The sequence below is a fragment of the Haliotis cracherodii genome, unplaced genomic scaffold (assembly GCF_022045235.1).
Source record: "Haliotis cracherodii isolate W230 unplaced genomic scaffold, xgHalCrac1.p SCAF_14, whole genome shotgun sequence".
Classification (NCBI taxonomy): domain Eukaryota; kingdom Metazoa; phylum Mollusca; class Gastropoda; order Lepetellida; family Haliotidae; genus Haliotis; species Haliotis cracherodii.
In genome coordinates, this window is record NW_027266269.1 from 17,549,739 (window position 1) to 17,572,149 (window position 22,411).

Sequence of the window (22,411 nt, forward strand, 5' to 3'; positions counted from 1 at the left end):
CATTTCTCAAAGTCCCCTGTTCGCTTGACGTCTTGGGCTTGTGGTTCTTCAGAATCAACATTGTCGAGGTGTTATTTCATTTGCTGTTTCTTATAATAAAGCTTGAAATTCTTTATGATCCCGGCATCTAGTGGCTGAATGTGCGATGTGGTGTTTCACATCAGTTGTGTCGACAGTAGCATGGGATGTGGCGTTGTCCAACAGCAATACCACGTGGCGTCGCTCCAATCGCATTTGCCGTGTCAAAACACGGGGTTGTGTACTCGCGGGCAGATGACCACGGAGTACGCTGACCACTGTGTCGGATTAACGAGACTGATTAATGAGTGATTTCGGTAATTCGTTGCAAATTAGGTGTGTCGGAGTCGGAGTGCGAGAATGTCGGATTAACGGGACTAAATAGCGCTGAATCAATCGGTTCCCATCATTTGTGTCGGATAAAGCCGAGGGTCGGATTAACGAGACTTGACTGTAATTTCATACAAACAGGTTAATGAATAGCCGTTTCATTGTATTTTAAAACTGAAACTGAATATATTACTTTAACAAAATGGAGGTTACACATTTTTAGAAGTATTTGTCTTGGTCTTGGTTTGATGTTCTGAGACAGTAATGTCGAACGATTCGCCAGGTGCGCGTTAGTCACAAATGATTTGCGAATTATACCTGTCGTTTAATATATAATTAATCAAATTAAGCTGTTTACTATGTTTATCTAAGAAATGTAATTCAATCAATCAAGTTTATTCTCCTATCCACCAACCGTGGTACATGAGTTTATAATTTACATTATACATAATACAGTATTCATAAAAGAGATGGCAGATGTATGAACAATGTTCTATTTTGTTTACTTGTTACTAAACAGTTGTAAAAAAAAATTAATCTGACCAAATTTTATTAGGTCTTTAATGTTACGTACGTTAAAACCCCAACATCCGATCAGCCTAATCGGGGTGCATGCGCAGTAAATATTTTACGTATAAGGAAAATGGGCGGAGCTTACTATTTATAGTAACCAACGTGTCTCAATCTAAAATACATGCGGTAATCGGCAACACGTTAACACCATTATGCACATCATCGTAGGTAAAAGAAATTAACGTTGTTAATCTATTAAAATGATTTAATTTTTTTTACCTACGTTTACTCGAGGAAAATGGCGACATATAGTCCTTCCAAATCTGATCCCACATGTTGTAAGTTTTCCGTTTGAGGACTTTGGTCTCGGCCTGACGTCTTGGGTTTCTAGCATCCATGACAGATCTTAATGATGTTGTTGGTCTATTTACGTGTTCATTCCAGTCTTATACTGCCACATTCGTCCGAAAACGATAAACATCGTCAGAAAAATTAATTCTTTTGTTATGATATTGTAGCAGTGAATTGTTGAAACTTTCAACAAAAAACGTGTCCATACAATGAACGTAGTCGTCGGTATGTTTATACACAACAGTATTTTTCAAAGCTTGACAGTAGCTCAGCCTTTGGGTCACAAATCAGTTGTTTTGGATGATTCATAGTGCGCGTCTTGTCTACATCTCGACGTTTCTGAACAGTTATTATGGATATCCTTGTAATGATTGACCACATTCATAATATTAGCGCGGAGCTTGTTGGCATCTTGATCGCAGTTCCTAATGCACCAATGAAAATGAGTCTTGATACTTCCTGCTTTGTCCAATAACTCGCGATGCCACGTCACACCCATCTTCCCGAGGCAAGTGAGTTAACTGACTATAAAAGTCCAGTTTCCACCCTTGCCAAACTAGGCTGGTATTATGGAGTTACATTTTGGCTGGACTAACAAGTCTATGCATAGTCCAATCAAAATCCCGCACCGAAATCGAAATCCGGTTCGTAAAGTGTCATGCAGATTTCGGTCGACTGCAGGATTTGCAAAGCATGTGCACGGCTTACCCGTTGTCAACAGATATTTTCTATTTTTTTTCATACTTTTAATCAAGGTGCTCACGTGATTTGATGCATTTTTCAATGTAATACTCGTTTATCACAATATAGATCTTGATTATCAATCAGATCGTCTTGACTGGGCGCCACCGTTTTGTTTCACACAAATGCAAGTGATACGAGAGGATGAATCTGATTGGTCAATAGGAGAGGCATAGAAAGGACACAACTCGTTATAGCCACTGGTGGCGCTACTATCGAGCCCAGGAATTCCAGCCTAGTTCGGCAAGGGTGGAAACTGGACTTTTAAAGTCAGTTAACTCTCTTGCATCGGGAAGATGCGTCACACCCTCTTTGTATTTAGGACCCAAACACACACATTTAACCTCCTTTGTAACATTTTTCGTAGCATGCCATGTGTCATTTGTTGACGTTGTATCAGGGCGCTCCTCCCTGATAAATTTATTTATGACCGGATTCCTGTCATGACAATTGTAATTTCACATGTACTCCGACACCATTGTCAACACTATCAATGATATTCATAGATACGCTGAGTTCCAATAAGTTCGTGTTTTTGTGTGCAGGCATTGTCTACTTTACATACAGTTTCCGTCCTGATAACTTTGTGAGTGTTAGCAAAGAACATCAGTAAAACGAGAGTTTTTCCGTGTGGCATGGCGAGCGTCAGTGAGAATATTAATTCCATCCATATTCGGGTAGGTCACCATTTCTTCTAAAAGTACACCCTCGCATGATTCACGACTTAAATCACAAACGACTTCTTTACAGTTTGAAAACATGTCAGATATGTTTACAAGCTGAACCAAGTCTTCCAATGTCAGCTGCTTTCGCAAATCTGTCGTACTGATTGGGTAACATTCCAGACACAAGGTATCCATGACACATGCGAGAGTTTACCAAATATTTATTACCAAGATAGGGTGAACTGGGCCATATTATCACATGATCATTTTCACATCTGAAAGTAACATAGGCAACATGTCCCATCATTTTCATGTCCAATTCCTGAGCATGACATGACAAACTGTGCGAATAACGTCGATCACAGAGCTTTTCAAGAGCATTTTCAGAGGCACAAAACATCTTTTGATTACATTCATCCGTATTTTCACACTTGCAGAATGAAGAATCACGCGTAAAAAATTCGTCAGTTATATTCCCATCGTTTGCATCATCTGTTAAAACGTTTGCACGGACTGAATCGATATTTTTCTCAATACAAGATGAGAAAGTATTATCGAGAAGTTGTTTGTTTGTCACAAGATTAGGGTTCCCTTCTCCAAGAAAAGTTTTGATTTTCTTCGCTTGTTCAGAAATGAAATCAATCTCGTCTCTGTTTTCAGCTGAAAAGTTCATTTTTCCTTGTGGCGAAGTTTTTCTCTCCGAATTTCATCGTTTCACAGCTTCTGGGTTGTCTTTTGAATATTTTCTCTTAAACCCGTTACTATCGCTTAACGTTCTAGCAATACCTGCCATTTTTAACAATATTCGTCACTCTAGATCTACAGATCGGTTGCATAAAATCAGCAGACAACAAATAGAGAAAAGCGGGAAATTGGGCGTGGCTTATGTAACCCATAGGGGTATGACTAGGTGACTTTCGCTTTTGATAAGAGTTTAACTTTGAGACTTTTTCGAGAACCTAACTTGAGTTGCTTATATTATTTCGTTTCCCACAAGTTAGTTTATATAATACAAAATTGGTCGGCTTTGATTGTTTGAATGCAATGAATGTCATTAACCCTCCAGACCAACACAATCCATCCAACCCGTCGTGTATTAGACAACCCACCAACGCTTGGGTCACGCGACATAAGAAACAGCTGACCAACACAACGCGCTACCATTATTTTGAGAATTATACAATTATACCTTGACTTCTAGCTATGTGTTTTCTGTCCATCGTGTTGTGATAGCATAATCCCTTTGTTGTCACACCTACCTATGTTATCCCACTCATGGATGCCCTTGTTGTTACTGTTAATCCTCTACTGTTAATCCTCCAGTTGCTATATATATTCTGCACTATGTCCCTCATTCAGTCTTGCTTGACTACGGTATAAGGATCTATACCGAAACGTCGCTTTTTTACAGTATTAAAGAAGTTGTTATCCATAAAAATTGTGTCTATCTTGTCATCCGTCAACTTCTAAGTAATGCCTATCAAACAAAATTATACTAGTGGGTGCTTTCCATAAGTTGAAATTTTGATTTATGACGACTAACAATGCCTAAATATGCTTATTTGTAATGTGAAATGATACTAATTCACGGTAAATAATGAAACATTCCTTAAATCGCTACAAATCGTATATTCATCAAACTTTTTCATCAGTTGTAATATATCTTTCATATAATGAGCGCTTCCAAATTCTATCGGTTTCTAATGGGTGTCACAACCAAGAAAATTGTGACAGGTCGCTTTCACGTTCGTTCACTGCTCATATATTTCAACGCTTTCATGATGTCATCCAAGTTCACCATTACACTAAATGTTGATGAAATGCAACAAGAAGCCGTTCGAAGTTTATTCAGTTACTCGGGATGGGATTACGATGCCGCAGTGCAGGACGTTTCGTCGTGTGATGCCAGTGTTCAGACGCGGGGAAGTGATGCAACGATTGACGAAGGCATGGAAGACAAGTTAAGTGATGCAAGTGTAGATGTCACCCGTCAGAGAAACACCCTACTTTTATTGATGCTGAGGATGGAGTGAACGTTTTAGATTGTGATCTGAATGTCAGTATCGACGATCGTTTCCAGGAAATTCAGGAATGTGAATTTTGTTTTTGCCGCCCGTGTGTGACAACATTTCCTCAAAGATGGCTTGGCCGAGGCTCCGCCCCTCACGACAGAACAAGTGGGGTTCGCAGGACTATTTACAAGAACTATTCGTCGATGCTAGATAGACGAAATGCATGGAGGAATCCAAGGTATCTTTCCAAGAAGACGACTGTTGAATCGTGACCATTTGGACGAAACTGTTGTTTGTGTGCGCCGGGAAATTATGCCCCATTGTGTTTTGAACCATGTTCTTGGATTATATCCAAACATTCCTAATCGGGATTATATGGGACATAGGTGGTGGTAGTCCTCAAAACTCTTTCCAAGAACTGCTGGACGATGTTGGACAGAAGGAATGCTTTGAGGAATCATCGAGGGATCTGTTCAAGACTGTTGACTCGTGACTGTACGAAACTGTTGATGATAATTCGGACTAGTGTGCGCCGTGAAATAGCCTAATGCCTGATTGTGTTTTGAATCATGCATGTGCTCGTGGATTCAAATACAATGTATATTCTGAATATGGATTATATGGAACATACGTGGTGATAAATATGCTAAATAAGTTGAAAGGTAAGACGTCTCCTGAAGTAAACATCGACTATTCATAACCTGCATATTTCTATAAATAAGCACTGTCTACATATTTCAAATTGATCATCTGATTTGTAGAAATCGAATAAAGAATTACTTCATATTGTGTATATGTGTAAACTGTTATATGAACATGTCCGCTAAAGATGATAGATTTGTGTATAAATAAACTACATATTGTCAACATTATAACTTTTATTTATTTTGTATAAGTTACTTCATATTGTGTATATGTGTAAACTGTTATATGAACATGTCCACCAAAGATGATAGATTTGTGTATAAATAAACTACATATTGTCGACATTATGACTTTTATTTATTTTGTATAAGTTAATTTGTATAGTCGCTTTTACGATGTTTTCGCCAAATGCGGTGCCGTTTTCGCCAGAGAAATCAGTTACGTTTTGCTGAGGTGCCCGTTTTAGCCTGCACCCTTTACAATGACTAGACCTGTCGTGTTTGTCCTTTTGGCGCATAAATGTGAAAGAAATATAAGCAAACTGTAATAAGGTTTCAGTAGCTAGATCTAGATATATTTTATTTGGAATTCCCGTGTCAAAAGTTGTTGGGTCTGACTCATGCGGATGTGACATTTCAATGCAAGTCAAAATAGTTTCCATTCGGCAACTTCACAACATACCTGCATAAAACAATTGTAAACTGTATGCGTATGTGTTCATTGTAGTACTGAACTTAACGTCTTTTGGCAGTTTCGTTGCAAGTAAACAAACACTTCGAGACGTTGTGCCATGTGCGAGTTCGCCACGTGGTGTACTATAATTACATTCGCTCGCGCAGTAGATGTCAGCTGACCGAAGGCTAACTCCTCCCACTTCTGTTATGCAAAGTTGTTTCACAGACGACTGGATATTTTACAACCAAACATCAGATCGAATGTAATATTTTTTTATGTCGTGTGACTTTTGTTACATTGACTGGTGTAGGGCAAATCTGTCGGCCAAGATTTGGATGTGAATGTTGTCTCGTTCTTTAGTTATTCAAGATTTTGGGTCACCGATTACTGACTGACCGATCATCGCAACGTCTGTCAAACACTAAGATCTCGCAAAATACCGCGCTATTTATAGTCCGGTTGGGACTAAGTAATGTACACATTTTAACAGGTTTGGCCAGATTTATTTGGAATGAAGTGAATTCTTTGTTGGAGAATGGCTTCAGATCTAAAATGATAATAAAACTTGTCTCCAACAGCAGAAGAGTTACATAATTGGCGATGCCGATCTTCTCTTTGTACACCACGTCATCGGCCAGTCTCGATGAGTTAGTTATGAATTTTAAGGAGAAGATTATAACGTTCAAGGTTTTGGTTTGCCTTATAATGTTGATAATATTGTCCCTTAGGTCTTGAGATGATACCATTTCTCCGGTTTTCTAATAATTGGTATTTTAGTATGCTTGCCCTAAAAGGCGACTATGCTTGTCGTGGATAGGGTGGTAAGGCTCGCTGACTTGGTTGATGCTTGTCATCACAAGAAGTGCAGGTGAATTTGCTCTTAATAAGTGTTAGTCGATGATATACATAATTGCATGCGAAACATATTATTCTCTATGGTGTTTATGCCAGTTCTGGTTGTATCACACTGTTACATTTCTGCAGGTGGGGTTACTTTTTGCATGTAGGGTTACTTTTCTGTAGCAAGGACTACTTTTCTACAGGTAAGGTTACTTTTCTGCAGGAAGGGTTACTTTACTACAGGTAGGGTTGCTTTTTTTGCAGGTAGGCTCCTATTTGCCGGTAGGATTACTTTTCTACAGGAAGGGTAACTTTTCTACAGTAGGGTTATTTTTCTTTTGCAGATAGGGTTGCATTTCTTCTGGTAGGGTTACTTTTCTGCAGGAAGGGTTACTTTTCAACAGATACGGTTACTTTTCTGCGGAAGAACAGTTACATTTCTGCAGGTATGGTTACGTTTCAGCAGGATGGATTACTTTTCTACAGGTAGGGCTACTTTTCTGCAGAAAGAATTACTTTTCCACAGGTTGGGTTGCTTTTCTGCAGATAGGGTTATCTTTCTACATGTAGGGTTATTTTTCTACAGGTATGGTTACTTTTATTGCTGGTAGGGTAAATTTTCTTTTCCATATTCTGGAATGCATGGAATCTGTTCACAGCTGCACACATACTCACGCAACAGTGCCCACCCACGTTGCACTGATATCAAGGACTTCTTTTTGCCGTATTAGTATTTGAACAATGTCAAGACATTGCACAACGTGTTAAGGTATTTGGTTGCGTCATTTGAGAATTGAAAAAATGGTTCTCCACAAAATAAATTTTGCTATTTAATTGTGCTGCACGGGACCGCATGGCTTCTTCAGACGCCGTCATATTCCTCTCTGTATCCCTAGCGGTGCTGATAACACTGTCACTGTCATGTCACGGACGTCCGGGCGGTGCTGATAACAGTGATACCAGCCAGGTCAGAGATGGGTTGACCTTCGTACTATTATAGATACTAGACCGTCAGTCAGCAGTGTGTTTGTGCTATTGCAGGATCCCCCCTCCGGACGACACTGGTATGAGGCTCAGAATATACCTTTTCTTGGTGCTGGGCTGTCTGTCGGTTGTCCCGTTTGTTATGTGGATGGGTACCAAGTACAACCGCAATCGTTTCCAAGGTAACGGGAATCTGTTTTGTGTTGTGTGAGTGTTGGGGTGGGATGTGCATGTGCCATGCGACTTGAGTATGTGCATTTTCCCGAGGCAAGTGAGTTAACTGACTATAAAAGTAAAGTGTCCACCCCTGCCGAACTAGGGTGGCTATTACGAGTTATGTCCCTTCTGTGTCCCCCTATTGATCAATGACATTCCACTTTCATATCACTTGCATTTGCTTCAAACAAAATGGTGGTGCAAAGTCAAGACGATCTAATCGTAATCAAGATCTACGTGTAATAAAACGGGTTTTACCTCGATAAGTGCATCTAAACGACTGAGCACCTTGATTAAAAACAAGAAAAGATTAGCAAGATATCTGTCTACATCAATGTTGTTTACAAACAGGATACCTTGTTCGTTACGCGATTTTGATTGGACTATGTATAGACTCGTTAGTCCAGCCAAAATGTTACTCCGGAATTCAAGCCAAGTTCGTCAAGGATGGAAAGTGGACTGTTATAGTCAGTTAACTCCCTTGCCTCGGGAAGATGGAGTTGCCGTGGATGTTCCACTGTCATATGTATGTTTATTGTGTTATAAAGGTGTTCCGCCCTTCAGCAGTCTGCACCAGGCGAGATCTACACGGCTTTGTGTGAAACCCAACAGCTATGTTGTGAAAACTCCCATTCTTAGTAGATGTGCCAAGGTCACAATATTGGAGTTACAAGACGGGATTGTATTGTTTACAGAGTATAGTTTTAAAATCTTGAATCTTACTGTTTCGAATTGTTCCGAATCTAGCACGTCTTGTGTGCGACATCCACAGATAATGCTCCTGCAGACAGACTAGATTCCCAAGTTCTGCTCACGTGCGGTTTGGATCCGGTCAGTCGTGGTATGCAATCACCCTTGTGAAGAGTGGCAGAATCTTCCTTGTCTATGAAAGGTGTCTCACTGGTCGCGTGTCTTTGCTGCACTGCTCAGGAAGAGGGAGTAAACAGCATTTCATATCATGGCCTTAGTGACTCCGATCGTAGACGTTAAAGCTTTGGTGAAAGACATGATTCGTCTGCAGGGGTGGACGGTTTGCTTGTAGACCACACGACCTGGCAAATTGACGCAAATATAAACGATCATATTTTGTAAAAGCGACACATTGACACGTTTATTATCATTCCTTTAGCTAGGTGAGATAAGGGATGTTCTACAATAATAATCTTTGCATTGAGGATTTATTATTTGATTTGCTATTCACAATAGTGCGGCGTCGTCTACCGGGCAGCTTACAACGTTCTGTTTTGGATAATAGTGAGTGAGTTTGGTGTTACACCACTTTGAATAGTATTCACACAGCACGTCAGGATTTTTCTGGGAGGAAAGCCCGATGTGTTGCAGGTCATAGACTTGTGCTGACAAATCTAGAAACATAAACGGGGCGAACCGGTATTCGAACCCAGCATCATAGGTTTCTGTTTTCCCAAGGGACTACTTAGACGAAAGGAGAACCTGTGCATCCTTTCTTCCGGATTCTAACTGCGATCAGTATTAGTTACAACTTGACCAATCTGTCTTTGTTTACAGATGCAATAATGTCCCGGAATCTGTTGCAGGCTCTGCCATTGAGAAAAGGGATATTTTCATTGCAATTAACATAAGGCTTGATGTTTCACTGCAATGAATATTAACGCCCGATTTTTCACTGCAGGGAACATGACACGTGGGCGGAACAATTGTCATGCAAGAGTTACCTCCCCTCAAATTGTCTCCCTTTATCATAGTGCCTGGCCCATACACAAACAGTTGACTTATTGTGTACGTTAGTTCCACACTGACATGGCGAAATAATGACAGATGGTCATTTATGGGGTTAATATTGCTTCTTGCTGTTTGTTATTCTATTGAAATTGTTTCGTTATAATATGCACATTTCTCTTTTAATTCGTCAAATTCGTCAATCGAGACTGTTCGTTTTGCAAATGCCACTTTTGTTCCATGGCCAGCGTGTATTCTTTCACTTCCATCAGCATATTCTTTGTTCAAGTTGTTTTTGTATATAATCAAATCCAAATGCATGATAAAGACTTTTCGTGTCCCTAAATGGTTTTTATTACTTTTGTTTTTATATTTTAAGATTTTGCAAACATGGAACTATTTTTTAATTCTCAATTACAAAGGGTGGTGAAACGTCGCTGCATGTTAGGTAGGGGGAATTAACGTTTCAAGGTTTTGCTTCTGAAATGAAATAACTAGAATATTCCATGTGTCGAGTATTCGTTATTATTATGGTTGATGAAAAATCAGCATGTAATAATCCTATACTAATTACTATGATGTATGCTGATGATACAGTAATATTTGCTGAAGATATTGTAGACTTGGAGCTTAGCTGTCGTAATGACTATAACTGGAAACTGACTTTACTATTGATACGACTAAGGTAATCAAGGCATTTCAGACATACATTTCTTCTGAACTGAAATGAAATAAAACAAGTAAATCAATGAAGTACTTTGGGATTCGCGGGATTGTTTTTAACAAGTCATGTAAATTCCTGGCCAAAAAACCCACATAAGTGACACAAGCTAAGAAAGCAAATGCATTTATTGTAAGTCAGAATCACAGCTAAAGCTCATCATTGATTAGTGGTATGGTGGTTATGGAAATTTAAATCTTACTGAAAACATTCATACTAATTTCTTAAAATATTAACAGTACAACAAGTACCTCCCATGACATGCTCTATGAAGAGCTGGGGAGGCTACCAGTCACCTGTCTTATTCAGCAAAGAATGATTAGGTTCTGGAGCAAGCTGGTCACTGGTAATGTACTTTTATTTGATTAAGCAGGTATCCATGGAACTTGTTTGATTTAGAACTTTTGACCACAGACTCCCGATAGATATTGGAAGATGGACGATGTTCTCCAAAATAAACGGTTTTGTCCAGTATGTAGTGTCCACGTGCACTTTACCCCGGAGTGCGACTTATGTAGATACACATGGTAGAGGAGATAAAGCTCACTGTATTCTGATTTGTCCTGAAGAACACTGTGCACTTACCTTGAAAGACCTATTGTAATACACATAAAACCTTAATGAATATTTAAAACGTCATGGAACTGTGTAATTGAGCAAGGTTTCTAAATGTGAAATAGTAAGTCTGGCAATGAACTGTTTGTTGTCAAGAATACTTCATGTAACTGGGTGATTGTTCAGACACGTCATGTCCAGTACACGCCACCCACTGGTTTACTCTTGACACCTAGGATGTCTTGTCTGTATTACTCTCATTACTAGACATGATGGCTGTATTGAAATGCTGTCATTATAACAATATTCTATCTGTGAATATTGTAAAAAATATACATAAATCCATAAGGACATATGTTGATGATTTTCCCGGAGCCTCAGCGAACCAGCTACTGTCATGTATTAATATCAGTAATCTTATATTTGGTGAGGTGAAATGGGGTTAACGTCACGTCCAAAATCATTGCAATTGTATAGCGACGTTCATGTCCACGTGTGTGTGTGTGTGTGTGCGTGCGTGCGTGCGTGCGTGCGTGCGTGCGTGCGTGTGTGTGTCCGCGCTTGTACTAGTCCGGACCAATCCAATGCCGATTAATAGTGCTAGCTCACTGAGATACCAACCCGCAGTTTCACACGACTACCCCACTCAGACACAGTATACTGACTCGAAGCCGACCAGTCCTTGTTTAAGCCCCAAAGGCCGAGCCAGACAGGGTAACAACAAGTAACGGTCAGGGTATCCCAGAATACTAAACGTTATTGTAAATGAATATGTGAAGGACATTGGCCGATATTGATCTCTGTTTTCTTTCTTCACGGGAGAGATTTCCGAAGTTGTCAATAAACCTGTGGCTTTCCTTTGCGTGGAAATGTGGACTATTTGCCATGTCTTAAAAGTTTGTGGTTTGTTTCAGTAGATCTCCTTTAACTCTATTACAATGCGTAGTTTTACATTATCGAAATGAAATGTAGTCGCTATTACCTCGGGGAAACCCGTTGTTTTTTGTTGTTGTTTTTTTTGTTTTTTGTTGTTGTTGTTGTTGTTGTTGTTTTTTTGGGTGGGTGGGTGCGCCTTCAAATAGATATGTGTATCTCATCATCCCACTATAAATCCTGTAGGCAGACTTGGTATATTGGCCGATGGTGCCGCTCTGCACGATGGCGTTGGGCGTTGCTGTCAGTTACTATGCTTGCCTGGCCCAAAGACTGCATGGGTAAAAGCAACAAACTCACAACTTGCCATCAGCCCTACATCTTCCAGCATAGTGAACAGTGACTAATGCCGACCTACCTGAGTTAGTTATTACATAGGTTTTCTGTTGTAGCGGTGGAGATCTCGCCGACAAGAGTGGCCACCGGCGCACGGAACAGTACAGGTAGGCGTGATGGGAATACTCACCACACAAATGCATCTTCATGAGGAGCTTCGGATATAGTTGGAGTATCTGCACGTTTTCTTGAAGTCAAAAGATCGCTGCTCCCATGTAACTTTCAAATGAATCGCACATGAACACGTTTATATAGAGGATTATATAGAGCACACTCTTGATTAATCTGCCACAATTAGAACTCGGCAAAGCCTCGTTCCAATCGTGACAGATTAATCACTCGAGCGTAGATTTTTCGGTAACAACCGAATACAGTGGTTAATCCTTTTTCTCCCATTACAATACGCCATAAAAAGTCGAGCTCGTAGTTGAAGATTTCCCGTGTTTAGTAACCGCTGGGGATTCCCCCCAGCCTCGTTTTCGAATATGCTCAGTGAGACAACTGCACCACAAAGAAAGGATCTAGCGAAGACAACTCACACGAGTTTTCTGTGCCAGGCAAGCCGCTTGTTAGCATTCATGTTATGTTTTTTGTTAACTATTAAAAGCTGATGGGAGTAACGTTTTGAGAATTAGTAATGTGATTTGATATTTGTTAATGGTTTTGGATTAGTCGGCCCATAACTTTATTTGCATTCGTCTCGCCGTGACTATCTTTCTCAATGCGCAACACTAAATAGGCCCACCTTTTTAGTGTATTTACGGTTGTAAATACGTTATTCGTTTATTTGTTCGCTAGAAACAAATGTTATTAACCCAATTAAGAGGATATTAAATATTGTCTTAAATATTGTGAAATATTGTTAACGAAAAACAAGGGCCCAAGGAATTGTCAGCAGGATTGATCAGGCAAGATTCTATGAATACCAACTTTTTTTTGGACGAATTTTCCTCGTTAAAACTAATTTTACAGTGAATAATTTAATATGTAAAATGATGATTATTTCTTGTCTTTTTTGTTTGTTTTTGTTTTGTTCCTGAACATGGTGAGCACATGTGTTTTTATTAAAAATATATAAAAACTTATTCAATGGACAATTTTTCTTTTGAACATAATATTTAACATCATGACACCAAAAATGTTACTAAATGAGTCATCTAATTTCCCCATATTTGTGAATGACAAGAAACAATGTGAACTTGACAAGAACAATAATTTATTGTGTGTGAAACATAAATACATAGGATACATGTAAACAATAAATTATCATTTCAGTAGTTCTACAAATATTTGCATTTTAATACCCTTGTAGTTTTACATTGTTATTTTACTGCAACAGTTACCTCCAATTTTTTTTCTTTTGTTATATTATCAGATTAGAAGTTGAGACTTACTGATAATAGGTAATTTAAAATTAACATCTTATTCTTTTTATCTTCAAGGAAACTAGACATAATAATAAATATGTATTTTAGTGACCTGTTCATATGTGATTGTTTTTGTAAATAGTATTAAAATTAAAGTTAGATATTGCTAATGTAAAGAAATTAGGTTTATGGTAAAATGTTATAAGAGGACCTCTTGTTGGTCATTTCTTCATCACCCAAAAGTTCTGAAAATTTACACATTAGGATAATTAAAGGTCTCTGATTAAAAAAGCAACATAGCTTTCCACTCCCAGGCAGCCAATTAGATTATGTGAAAAAAATAAACCACTGTATACCTTGTAATTGGAGAATGATAAATAAAAATACATTTCTTATTTTGTCATATGTCCAGTTTATCATCCCAAGAAATGCTAAATAATTATCATTAAAATTAAGCTAGCTATGCATATTGGGGATCTTTATTTGCTATGATAATATAACAATTGCATTATTAAAGAAGTGTTGTTGTTTTTTTCAGAAAACATGGTAAATGATAAATCTTTGGTTTGAGGAATATACTTGAGACAAACATAATTCTATATGTCTTAATACTCTATATTGTCTGTTAATTCTGAAAATAATTAACTGTGATGTTGAGTTTCTACCTAAAACTAATAATTAATAATATGAAATTAATTTTGAGATTATTTCATCCTATCTAGAATACAAAATATATTTAAAGATGCATAAATGTACATCATTGTTGAAAAAAAAAATGTTTTTGAAAAAAATACCTAATAAAGTTGATTGGTGCCCACTATTTTTATCTTCATCATTTTGTCTGCTCCCTATAAGAAATCAAAATAGTTACGAAAAAATATAAATACATATATTACTTTCTTGAGTTTATATAGATTTAGGTATGACTTAATACATTCAAGTTTAAACGGGGTAATGTTGTTTTTTCATAATGAGTTTCTTAATTGTCCTGAGATAGTATGTTTAAATAATTTAAGTCTTCATGTTTAAAAAACACCAACTAACTAGAGGATACATTAATTAAATACCTTATATTAAATACATTAATTATTTTGATCTGGGTAAACTCCACCTGTTGAAAGGGGAAACAACTGCTGTGGTTGCAAAACATCTTGGTCGTGAGATGTACGGTCCGTCCGGCAAAGATTGATCGTTTCCTGGTATTAAAATTGAGTATTGCTTTAGATTCAAATTATCTGAGTGTTTATTTTCTTAAAATATGAATTTGAATCGCGATTATTTTAATATAACTTTGTAATATGTTTTTGATCGATCGGCTCTAGATCAACACTTCGTTATAACGTGACATTTCTGATGTGGTTGATGGTTATTTTAAAAAAAAATATACCAAACAATATGGTTTGTTTCACTATTTCATCGGTATTTTTACATTAATTAATTAACTGTTTCATTAACTTTGTTATTAGCCTTGAAAACGCCCAGTAAAGAATGTACCGGAGTTTACCTGGTCCTGTAATATCGATGCGGTATCTCGCTTCGGCCCTCTCATTCTGCAACTGAATATCTGGTACACTGGGAAGCCGAAATTCTCTGATACATCTCCACATATCACACCCCTTCTTCCCCCACAAATTTTCTCTCGGTGACCAACTTTCGCGGAGATGGAAACATCATCACTATGGTAATGTTTTGCCAGCTGGGGATTTCCTGTACCAGACGACCTCGGGATTCCCGATCCGAAAATAGTGCCGTCAATTATTTTTAGCCAGCCAATCAAAACGCGATGACACAACTCTCTACTCTCAGCCAGCCAATCAGATTGGGTGACAAAAAATAAACCACTGCGAATAAACCACTGCTGGCGATTGAAGATTAAGCCCTGTTATGGGAGAATGAACAATACATGGACGTACTTAGGAAAAATATTTGAACACTTACTGACGGATCGGGGTGAGGGTGCTTCTATTTCTGAGACAAGTGAACTGCGTCTTCGGACAATACTTGAGTCATACCTCCAACCTCTTCTCTTAAGCTCGACCCCTCCACCCTACACACTCATACCCTGTCACTTAGTGAAACAATAACGTAATAAAGTCTGAAGATGTCCTGAGAGCATGACATCTAGGCCCATTCACTCACCAACTGCAATACAGATTTCTTATTCAGATCTTTGAAATATCAATATTTTATATTTTTCAGTATTTGTAGACGATTCCGTTGCCATAGAAACCTTATCAAAACTGAAGATCTTCTGTTGGATAACAACAATGGAAAAGGAAATCAACAAGAAAATCCCTGCAGTGAACGAGACTTGGGCGAGACGATGCGATAGAAGAATGTTTGTCATGACAACCAATAAAAAATATCCAGGAAATGAAATAGTGAACCTTGGCATCAAAGATGGCCGCCAGCACCTGACGGAAAAGTCGATAGCGTCTTTAAAGCATATTTACAAACATCATCTAGACAAGTATGACTGGTTTCTGAAAGCGGACGACGATACGTTCGTTGTGATGGAGAACTTGAAGTTTCTGTTGTCGCACTATGACCCGACTGAGGGGGTGTATGTGGGTCACCTGTTCAAGAAATACACCAAGTGGGGGTACATGAGCGGGGGCGCTGGCTACGTGATCAGCAGACAGGCTCTTCGACTTCTGGTGGAACAAGGTTACAATAAAAAAGTATGTTGCTCTTATTAAATACGGTTTTCTTTTCACTTTATGTAACGAAAGTACGAATTTCCCGACAGGTGTTTTATTGAAAATGTTATTGATATTTAATTTCATGTATTTCATGTGTTATAGTGTTTATTTGAAATTACACAAGAGAACAATTTGATCACACGAAAAGCGGAAGTAAAAGGTGTGCTGAACATACGATGACTTTTTTCAAGCGGATTGATGCAGACTGTGAGATGACCACACAGGACTCACTAGTCATAATAACAATACGTCACTCTCAATAATGGATTATATGTCATCGTTTGCAGGCAGCGGGAAAAGTGTTTATATTGGCGTGGTGTAGTTCAACTTTTGCTGCTTGTTGTATTTAAACCTCATTTGCTCACTCAACCCTAGTTATCTCTCTTGTCCAGAACACGTGCGCGAAGTCGGGGAAGGACGAAGACGTGGAGGTAGCGAGCTGTCTACACAATGTCGGAGTCCCCGTCCACAACACTCTAGACAGGTTCGGTCGGGAGTCCTTCCACGCCTTCAGCGCCGGGGACCATATCATGGGCTCCCTGCCTAAAGCTATTCAGAAGTGGGACCGCCATGAAACTAAGAAGGTAAGCTTTGCAGTCAAAGTGTATCAGGACATCACGGCGAAGCCCTGGCTACAAGAGCTGTTATAAGGAAATAATATCAACTTTAACATATTCATTATTTCTAACCCAAAATCAATAAACAATTCAGTTAAAACTGACGTTTTGATATCTGAACTAAATAAGGGTGTAAATGTCAATCTAAGACAATCCACTGATATTAAATAGGATGTTATCGGGGAAAAAAATAAATTGTCCCCTTATGGAAAGAAATACTTATGCTTCAGGCAATTGCAATAAAAAATTTCCGGCCACAAAAATTACATTGTTACAAGGTGTGTTTCTTAAGATTCTTACTCTAAATATCTACTTGCAGGGCAAGGAATGTTGCAGCCAGCTGACAATAAGTTTTCACTACGTGGATCCTAAACAAATGAGGACGCTGGAGTTTCTGTTATATAGGACTAGTGTGTATGGGCGAAAATCCGAACCACGATTTTTTCACAATTTCTTCCAAATAGGTGTCGTGCCGTCATTACCTTTACCGACCACGACTACTCGCAAACCAGGCGCCGAAAACCAAGCTGGTAAACATGCCAAAGAAGTTGCCAAAAAAGTTGCCAAAAAGGGGTGAATGGACACACATCAAGAACCCGATCTAAAAAGCGTCATAATAAGGAGCACGAAGACGATCGAAAATATCTGTTGTTGGATGACGAACATCATTGACTTATATACTGCATTTGGGGGTCTGATGCCTATTGTTATTTGGCAATCTTTCTAAATTTTATTTTATTACGTTTCCATGGAAACAATGTTACAACTCAAGGTTTCGTTTCCGAGCCATAACTTGCAAACTAATGAAACAAAGTGGACTTAGTCTGAGAAATGTTTCCTGACAAATCTCTACAGCTAATGAAGAGATCTTCCATTTTCTTTCCAGTCTATATTGCTTTTCGCTATTATTATTATCATACCCCCGTTTACGAAGTAAATCGGGGGTATATAGTGTTCCGTCTGACCGTCCGTCCGTCCGTCCGTCCATCCGTCTGTCCATACGTCCGAGCTTTTGTACGGCCCATAACTTTTTAACCATGCACCCTAGCTTCACCAAACTGCTACACACATTTACCACAATGAGTACTTCTGCCTTTTGCTAGTTTGAAGATTCTGAACTTTTACATTTTTGCCGTTTCTATGGTAACATTAGAAACTTAAACTTTTAAGGTGGGTGTTTTGTACAGCCCATATCTTTTTAACAATGCACCCTGGCTTCACCAATCGTGCTACGCCCATTTACCACAATGAGTACTTGTGCCCTTTGAAGATTCTATCCGTTTCCATGGACACATTAAGAAACATCAAGAATGTATGTTGTGCTAAGCATTGCTTATCCCACACTAGATTGAAATATATTTGCAAAAAACATGTGTTCTTTTTAAACATAATGCATCCTCATGGGGTTACAAAGGAAAGGGAAGTTCCTCTGACTTAAAGCAACAGGTATATTTCATTAATTAACAAACTATTTACTATTTGTTGTTGACCAGCGGGGATAACGGGGTATGCCAGCTTTGCTCACTTCTTTCTTGTTTGGATTTGCAGGCACATTTACGGTAACAACTTGAACAAATGTATAACAAAACGGGAGTTGGGTGACATAAGATTTTGAGAATAAGCACATACTATACTAGCCACATAAAGAAACTGTGCACGGAGAAAATATATTCTGGATTGAAATACAACAGCAAGAACAAAATGATGCAGACGCTGTAGCAGCTGAATGATCGGACCATAAGAAAATGTCAACGGGACCTGAACAACATCTGTTACGATGACGTCAGAAGATCAAAATGGAGTAGGGGGTCAAACGACAAACTCACAAAGTCTATAACGGGTATGACCACCCTTTGCGTAAATCACAGCAGTGCATCGGCGACGCATGGAGTCCACCAAATGGGCATGGAAGGCCTGGGGAATGGCCTGCCATATCCTCCTCAAATCCTGTGCCAAGTCACGGACGTTATCTGGAGGATGTGGAAGACGACGCAGACGGCGCTCCATTTCATCCCATACGTGCTCTATTGGGGAGAGATCTGGAGAATTTGCGGGCCATGGCAGTAACATGACATTGTTATGGTGAAGGAAATCCATTGCGACCCTAGCCGTGTGAGGACGAGCGTTGTCCTGTTGAATGTCAATCCCGGGCCATGATGTTGCAGGAAAGGAATGACCACAGGCCTCAGAATCTGATCTCTGTAGCCAACACCGGTGAGATTGTCCTGAACAACCACCAACGGGGTTCGGTGCCGTGCTGTTATCCCACCCCAAATCATCACAGAGCCACCTCCAAAACGATTCCGCTCCACAATACAGTTGCGTGCATAACGTTCGCCCAAACGCCGATAGACACGTTGGCGCCCGTCACTGTGGGAAATGTTGAACCTCGATTCATCTGTAAAGACAACATTTCTCCACCATATTCGAGGTTGGCGAACATGCTTTCGACACCATCTTAGACGGTTGACGCGATGACGGTGCGTCAGGATGGGACGTATGGCAGGGCGTCGTGGTCGAATCCCGTACTAACGTAAACGATTCCTGACAGTGTTGGGATGGATACAGCGCAGTCCAGGAATTGTCTGGGACGTCGTTACTGCTGTTTGGAACCTGTGTCGGAAATGTGTAACTCGAATCCATCTGTCTCTGTCTTGGCGTCGTTACTCGGGGACGTCCTGAACATGGGTGGTCGGCAACGTCATTTGTGTTCTGATAACGCCTCACCAATGCCGATATCGTGTTACGATGTCATTGGAAATGTGTTGCCACCTGTTGTTGCCTCATTCCCGCTCGGATCATTCCAATGGCTTCATGACGCTGTGCAGCTGTCAATCTTGGCATGATTTGCTTGTGATATGCTTGTGTCTGCGCCTGAGAAGTTTTGAATTTTTGAATGACCACAGATCATGCTTTCCAAAGTGACAGCGAATTTTGAGTTGCACATGCTGTGTACAGCGGCACAGGATGCACGTGCAGTAACACATTGCACGTCCATAGGCCCCCACCAATGACGTGATATCGCATGGCACGTGCATGAACGTTTGAATGTCTCCAATAATTGCTGTGTTCAAACCTATATTTCATATGTGGACGGTGTGCCCTTATATCTATATTTTCTCCGTGCACAGTTTCTTTATGTGGCTAGTATAGTTAGAAAATGGTTTTGGATTGATACTTTGCACTGCTGGGGTGCAGATTAGATGGCAAATAGTTCTGTATTTAAATGGGAATAGTTGGGGGGTGGGTGTTATATTATGGGAATGAGAAGTAATTGATATCTGTTCAGATACATGGATACCTATGCCAGTTGTATTGTTTGTGTTTTGTGATGCATCTTTGTATGTGTGGGTGGTGTGTGTTCGGTTTACTTGAGTGATACATTTTATTCCAGTTTTTATTTGTTTTTGTTGGTTGGTTGGTCTGTTATTTAACGCCGCTTAGCAATATTCCAGCTGTATGACGGCGGTCTGTAAATAATCGATTCTCGACCAGACAATCCAGTGATTAATATCACGAGCATCGATCGACATGATTGGGATACGATGACATGCATCAACCAAGTCAGCGAGCCTGACCACCCGATCCCGTTAGTCGCCTCTTACGACAAGCATAGGTTGCTGAAGGGGGGCGGGGGGGGGGGGGCTTGATGTATTTGAGGTGTCTTTTAAACCTTGTTTTTGTTGTGTTTTGGTATTTATCTGTTTGTGATGGTAATGTAGACATTGAAAGTAGTAGTAGATTATTTAGGCAGGTTCCAGTTCCAGGATCCAGGGATATTTTTAGAGCGTTATATTGGACCGAGTTTAATTTATTACAGCCTTTTATTTATAATGGGTTGAGGAGCGGCGTAGTCAGTTTTGACATGAGCATCGATCCACGCAATTAGGGATACGATGACATGCATCAACTATGTCAGTGAGCCTGACCACCCGATCCCGTTAGTCGCCTCTTACCACAAGCATAGTCGCCTTTTACGGCAACTAACGGGATCGGGTGGTCAGGTTTGCTGACTTGGTCGATGCATATCATCGTATCCCATTTGCGTGCATCGATGGTCATGTTGTCAATCAGTGGCTTGTCTGGCCCAGACTCGAGTATTGACAGACCGCCGTCATACAGCTGGAATACTGCTGAGAGCGGCGTTAAACAACAAACAAAACTTAATACATAATCATAGAAGTCATTGTAGTGTGACGTTTCATGATGTTTTGAACATGTTCATGGGCTAGTTAATATTTTTTTTTCAGTTGAGGGCAGAAAAAACTTGTCACCACTTACATTTGCACTTTTTCATGCTTTTTATTTTAACGCATCTGTCCTGATTGCACGTCTTCCCGACATGGGTACAATGTGTGAAGCCCCTTTCTGGTGTCCCCCGCCTTGATATTGCTGGATTCTTGCTAAAAGTGGCGTAAAACCACACTCACTCACTACACGTATGCGGTATATGGATCTTAACAACGAACCAATCTCATTAAAGTCATCTTAGTTCTCGCTACGGCTAAACAAAGATCTGAGGACATCCCATTACGGGTCACGTCAGTCCGACCTTGCGCGAACTTTGACCGACCAATGAAATGACCAATCAGAAGGCAGCTTTCTCGTGCTTTACGGAACTATTTTCAAATTGGCGACAACGCTTCGAAAAATATTTTGAAAAATTCTCGATTAAAAAATCGAAACCTGAACAAAAGAACATTCTGGAATCGCTAATAAATGGTCTAGATTGTATGGATTCAGTCGTTTAACCTGTAACTATCGTTCGTAATACACCGTGTTCAAATTTTCGAGGATGCATGGTTAGAAATCACATTCCGACTGTCACTTTCATGATCTGGTAAGCGACGCTGTGATTGGTCGGATGAAAGGTCAGTCTATCGTTACCTCCACACGGATGTCCTCTGATCTTTGTTTAGCGGTAGCGTGAACTAAGGTCTGATTTTAATGAGACTGACAAAGAACGGTATGGACGGCTTCGTTGTTACTTGTTTCTTTTGTCAAGTTATATAGACCCATGAAGATCCGGGTAGAATAGATCTTCAGCAACCCATGTTTGCCGTAAATGGTGACTATTCTTGTCGTAAGAGGATACTAATACCCCCATTACACCGGACGGCGACCTTTCTGCGACCGTTCTGCGTTCTTAAGTTTTGCCAGGTCGGCGTTGAAGGTAGAGGGGTCGCAGAACGGTCGCGTAGAGCGCACAAGGGATGCAGAGGGAACGCTCAGCCATCGTCAAGAGCGCCACTTTCGCTGAAAAGTTTTGAACCTGCTTAAAACAGTCGCAGTGAGATCGCCCTCGATGTAAGTCGCTCAAGGGAGGCAGAACGGAGGCAGAGGGAACGCAGAAAGGAGGCAGAGGCATCGCCATGGTCGCAGAAAGAAGGCACAGAGGTCGCTGAATGATCTTCATATGAATCTGTGATGTAATCCTGTTTATCTTGTGCCTTCTCTCTACGTCCTCTCTGTGACCTCTCTGCGACCTCTCT

At 39.9% G+C, this 22,411-nt stretch overlaps 1 protein-coding gene and 1 pseudogene across 1 annotated transcript; one reads left to right on the top strand and one right to left on the bottom strand.

The window, feature by feature from the left end:
- Nucleotides 1-1,307: 1,307 nt before the first annotated feature.
- On the bottom strand, nucleotides 1,308-2,813 carry LOC139460885 (uncharacterized; annotated as a pseudogene).
- Nucleotides 2,814-6,550: 3,737 nt separating this feature from the next.
- LOC139460252 (glycoprotein-N-acetylgalactosamine 3-beta-galactosyltransferase 1-like) lies at nucleotides 6,551-17,528 on the top strand. The gene is made up of 6 exons (XM_071241760.1): nucleotides 6,551-6,597; nucleotides 7,832-7,956; nucleotides 12,290-12,340; nucleotides 15,800-16,281; nucleotides 16,695-16,886; nucleotides 17,239-17,528. The coding sequence occupies exons 1-6, from the start codon at nucleotides 6,551-6,553 to the stop codon at nucleotides 17,494-17,496; spliced, it is 1,155 nt and encodes a 384-aa protein (XP_071097861.1). The 3' UTR covers nucleotides 17,497-17,528.
- Nucleotides 17,529-22,411: the final 4,883 nt, after the last annotated feature.

Bases quoted from the DNA above. Each gene is read 5' to 3' on its own strand.
- LOC139460252 (XM_071241760.1), top strand. From the start codon at position 6,551: ATGCCGATCTTCTCTTTGTACACCACGTCATCGGCCAGTCTCGATGA. The intron at 12,341-15,799 runs GTAGGCGTGATG...TATATTTTTCAG, and splicing joins CGGCGCACGGAACAGTACAG to TATTTGTAGACGATTCCGTT. The intron at 16,887-17,238 runs GTAAGCTTTGCA...ATCTACTTGCAG, and splicing joins ACCGCCATGAAACTAAGAAG to GGCAAGGAATGTTGCAGCCA.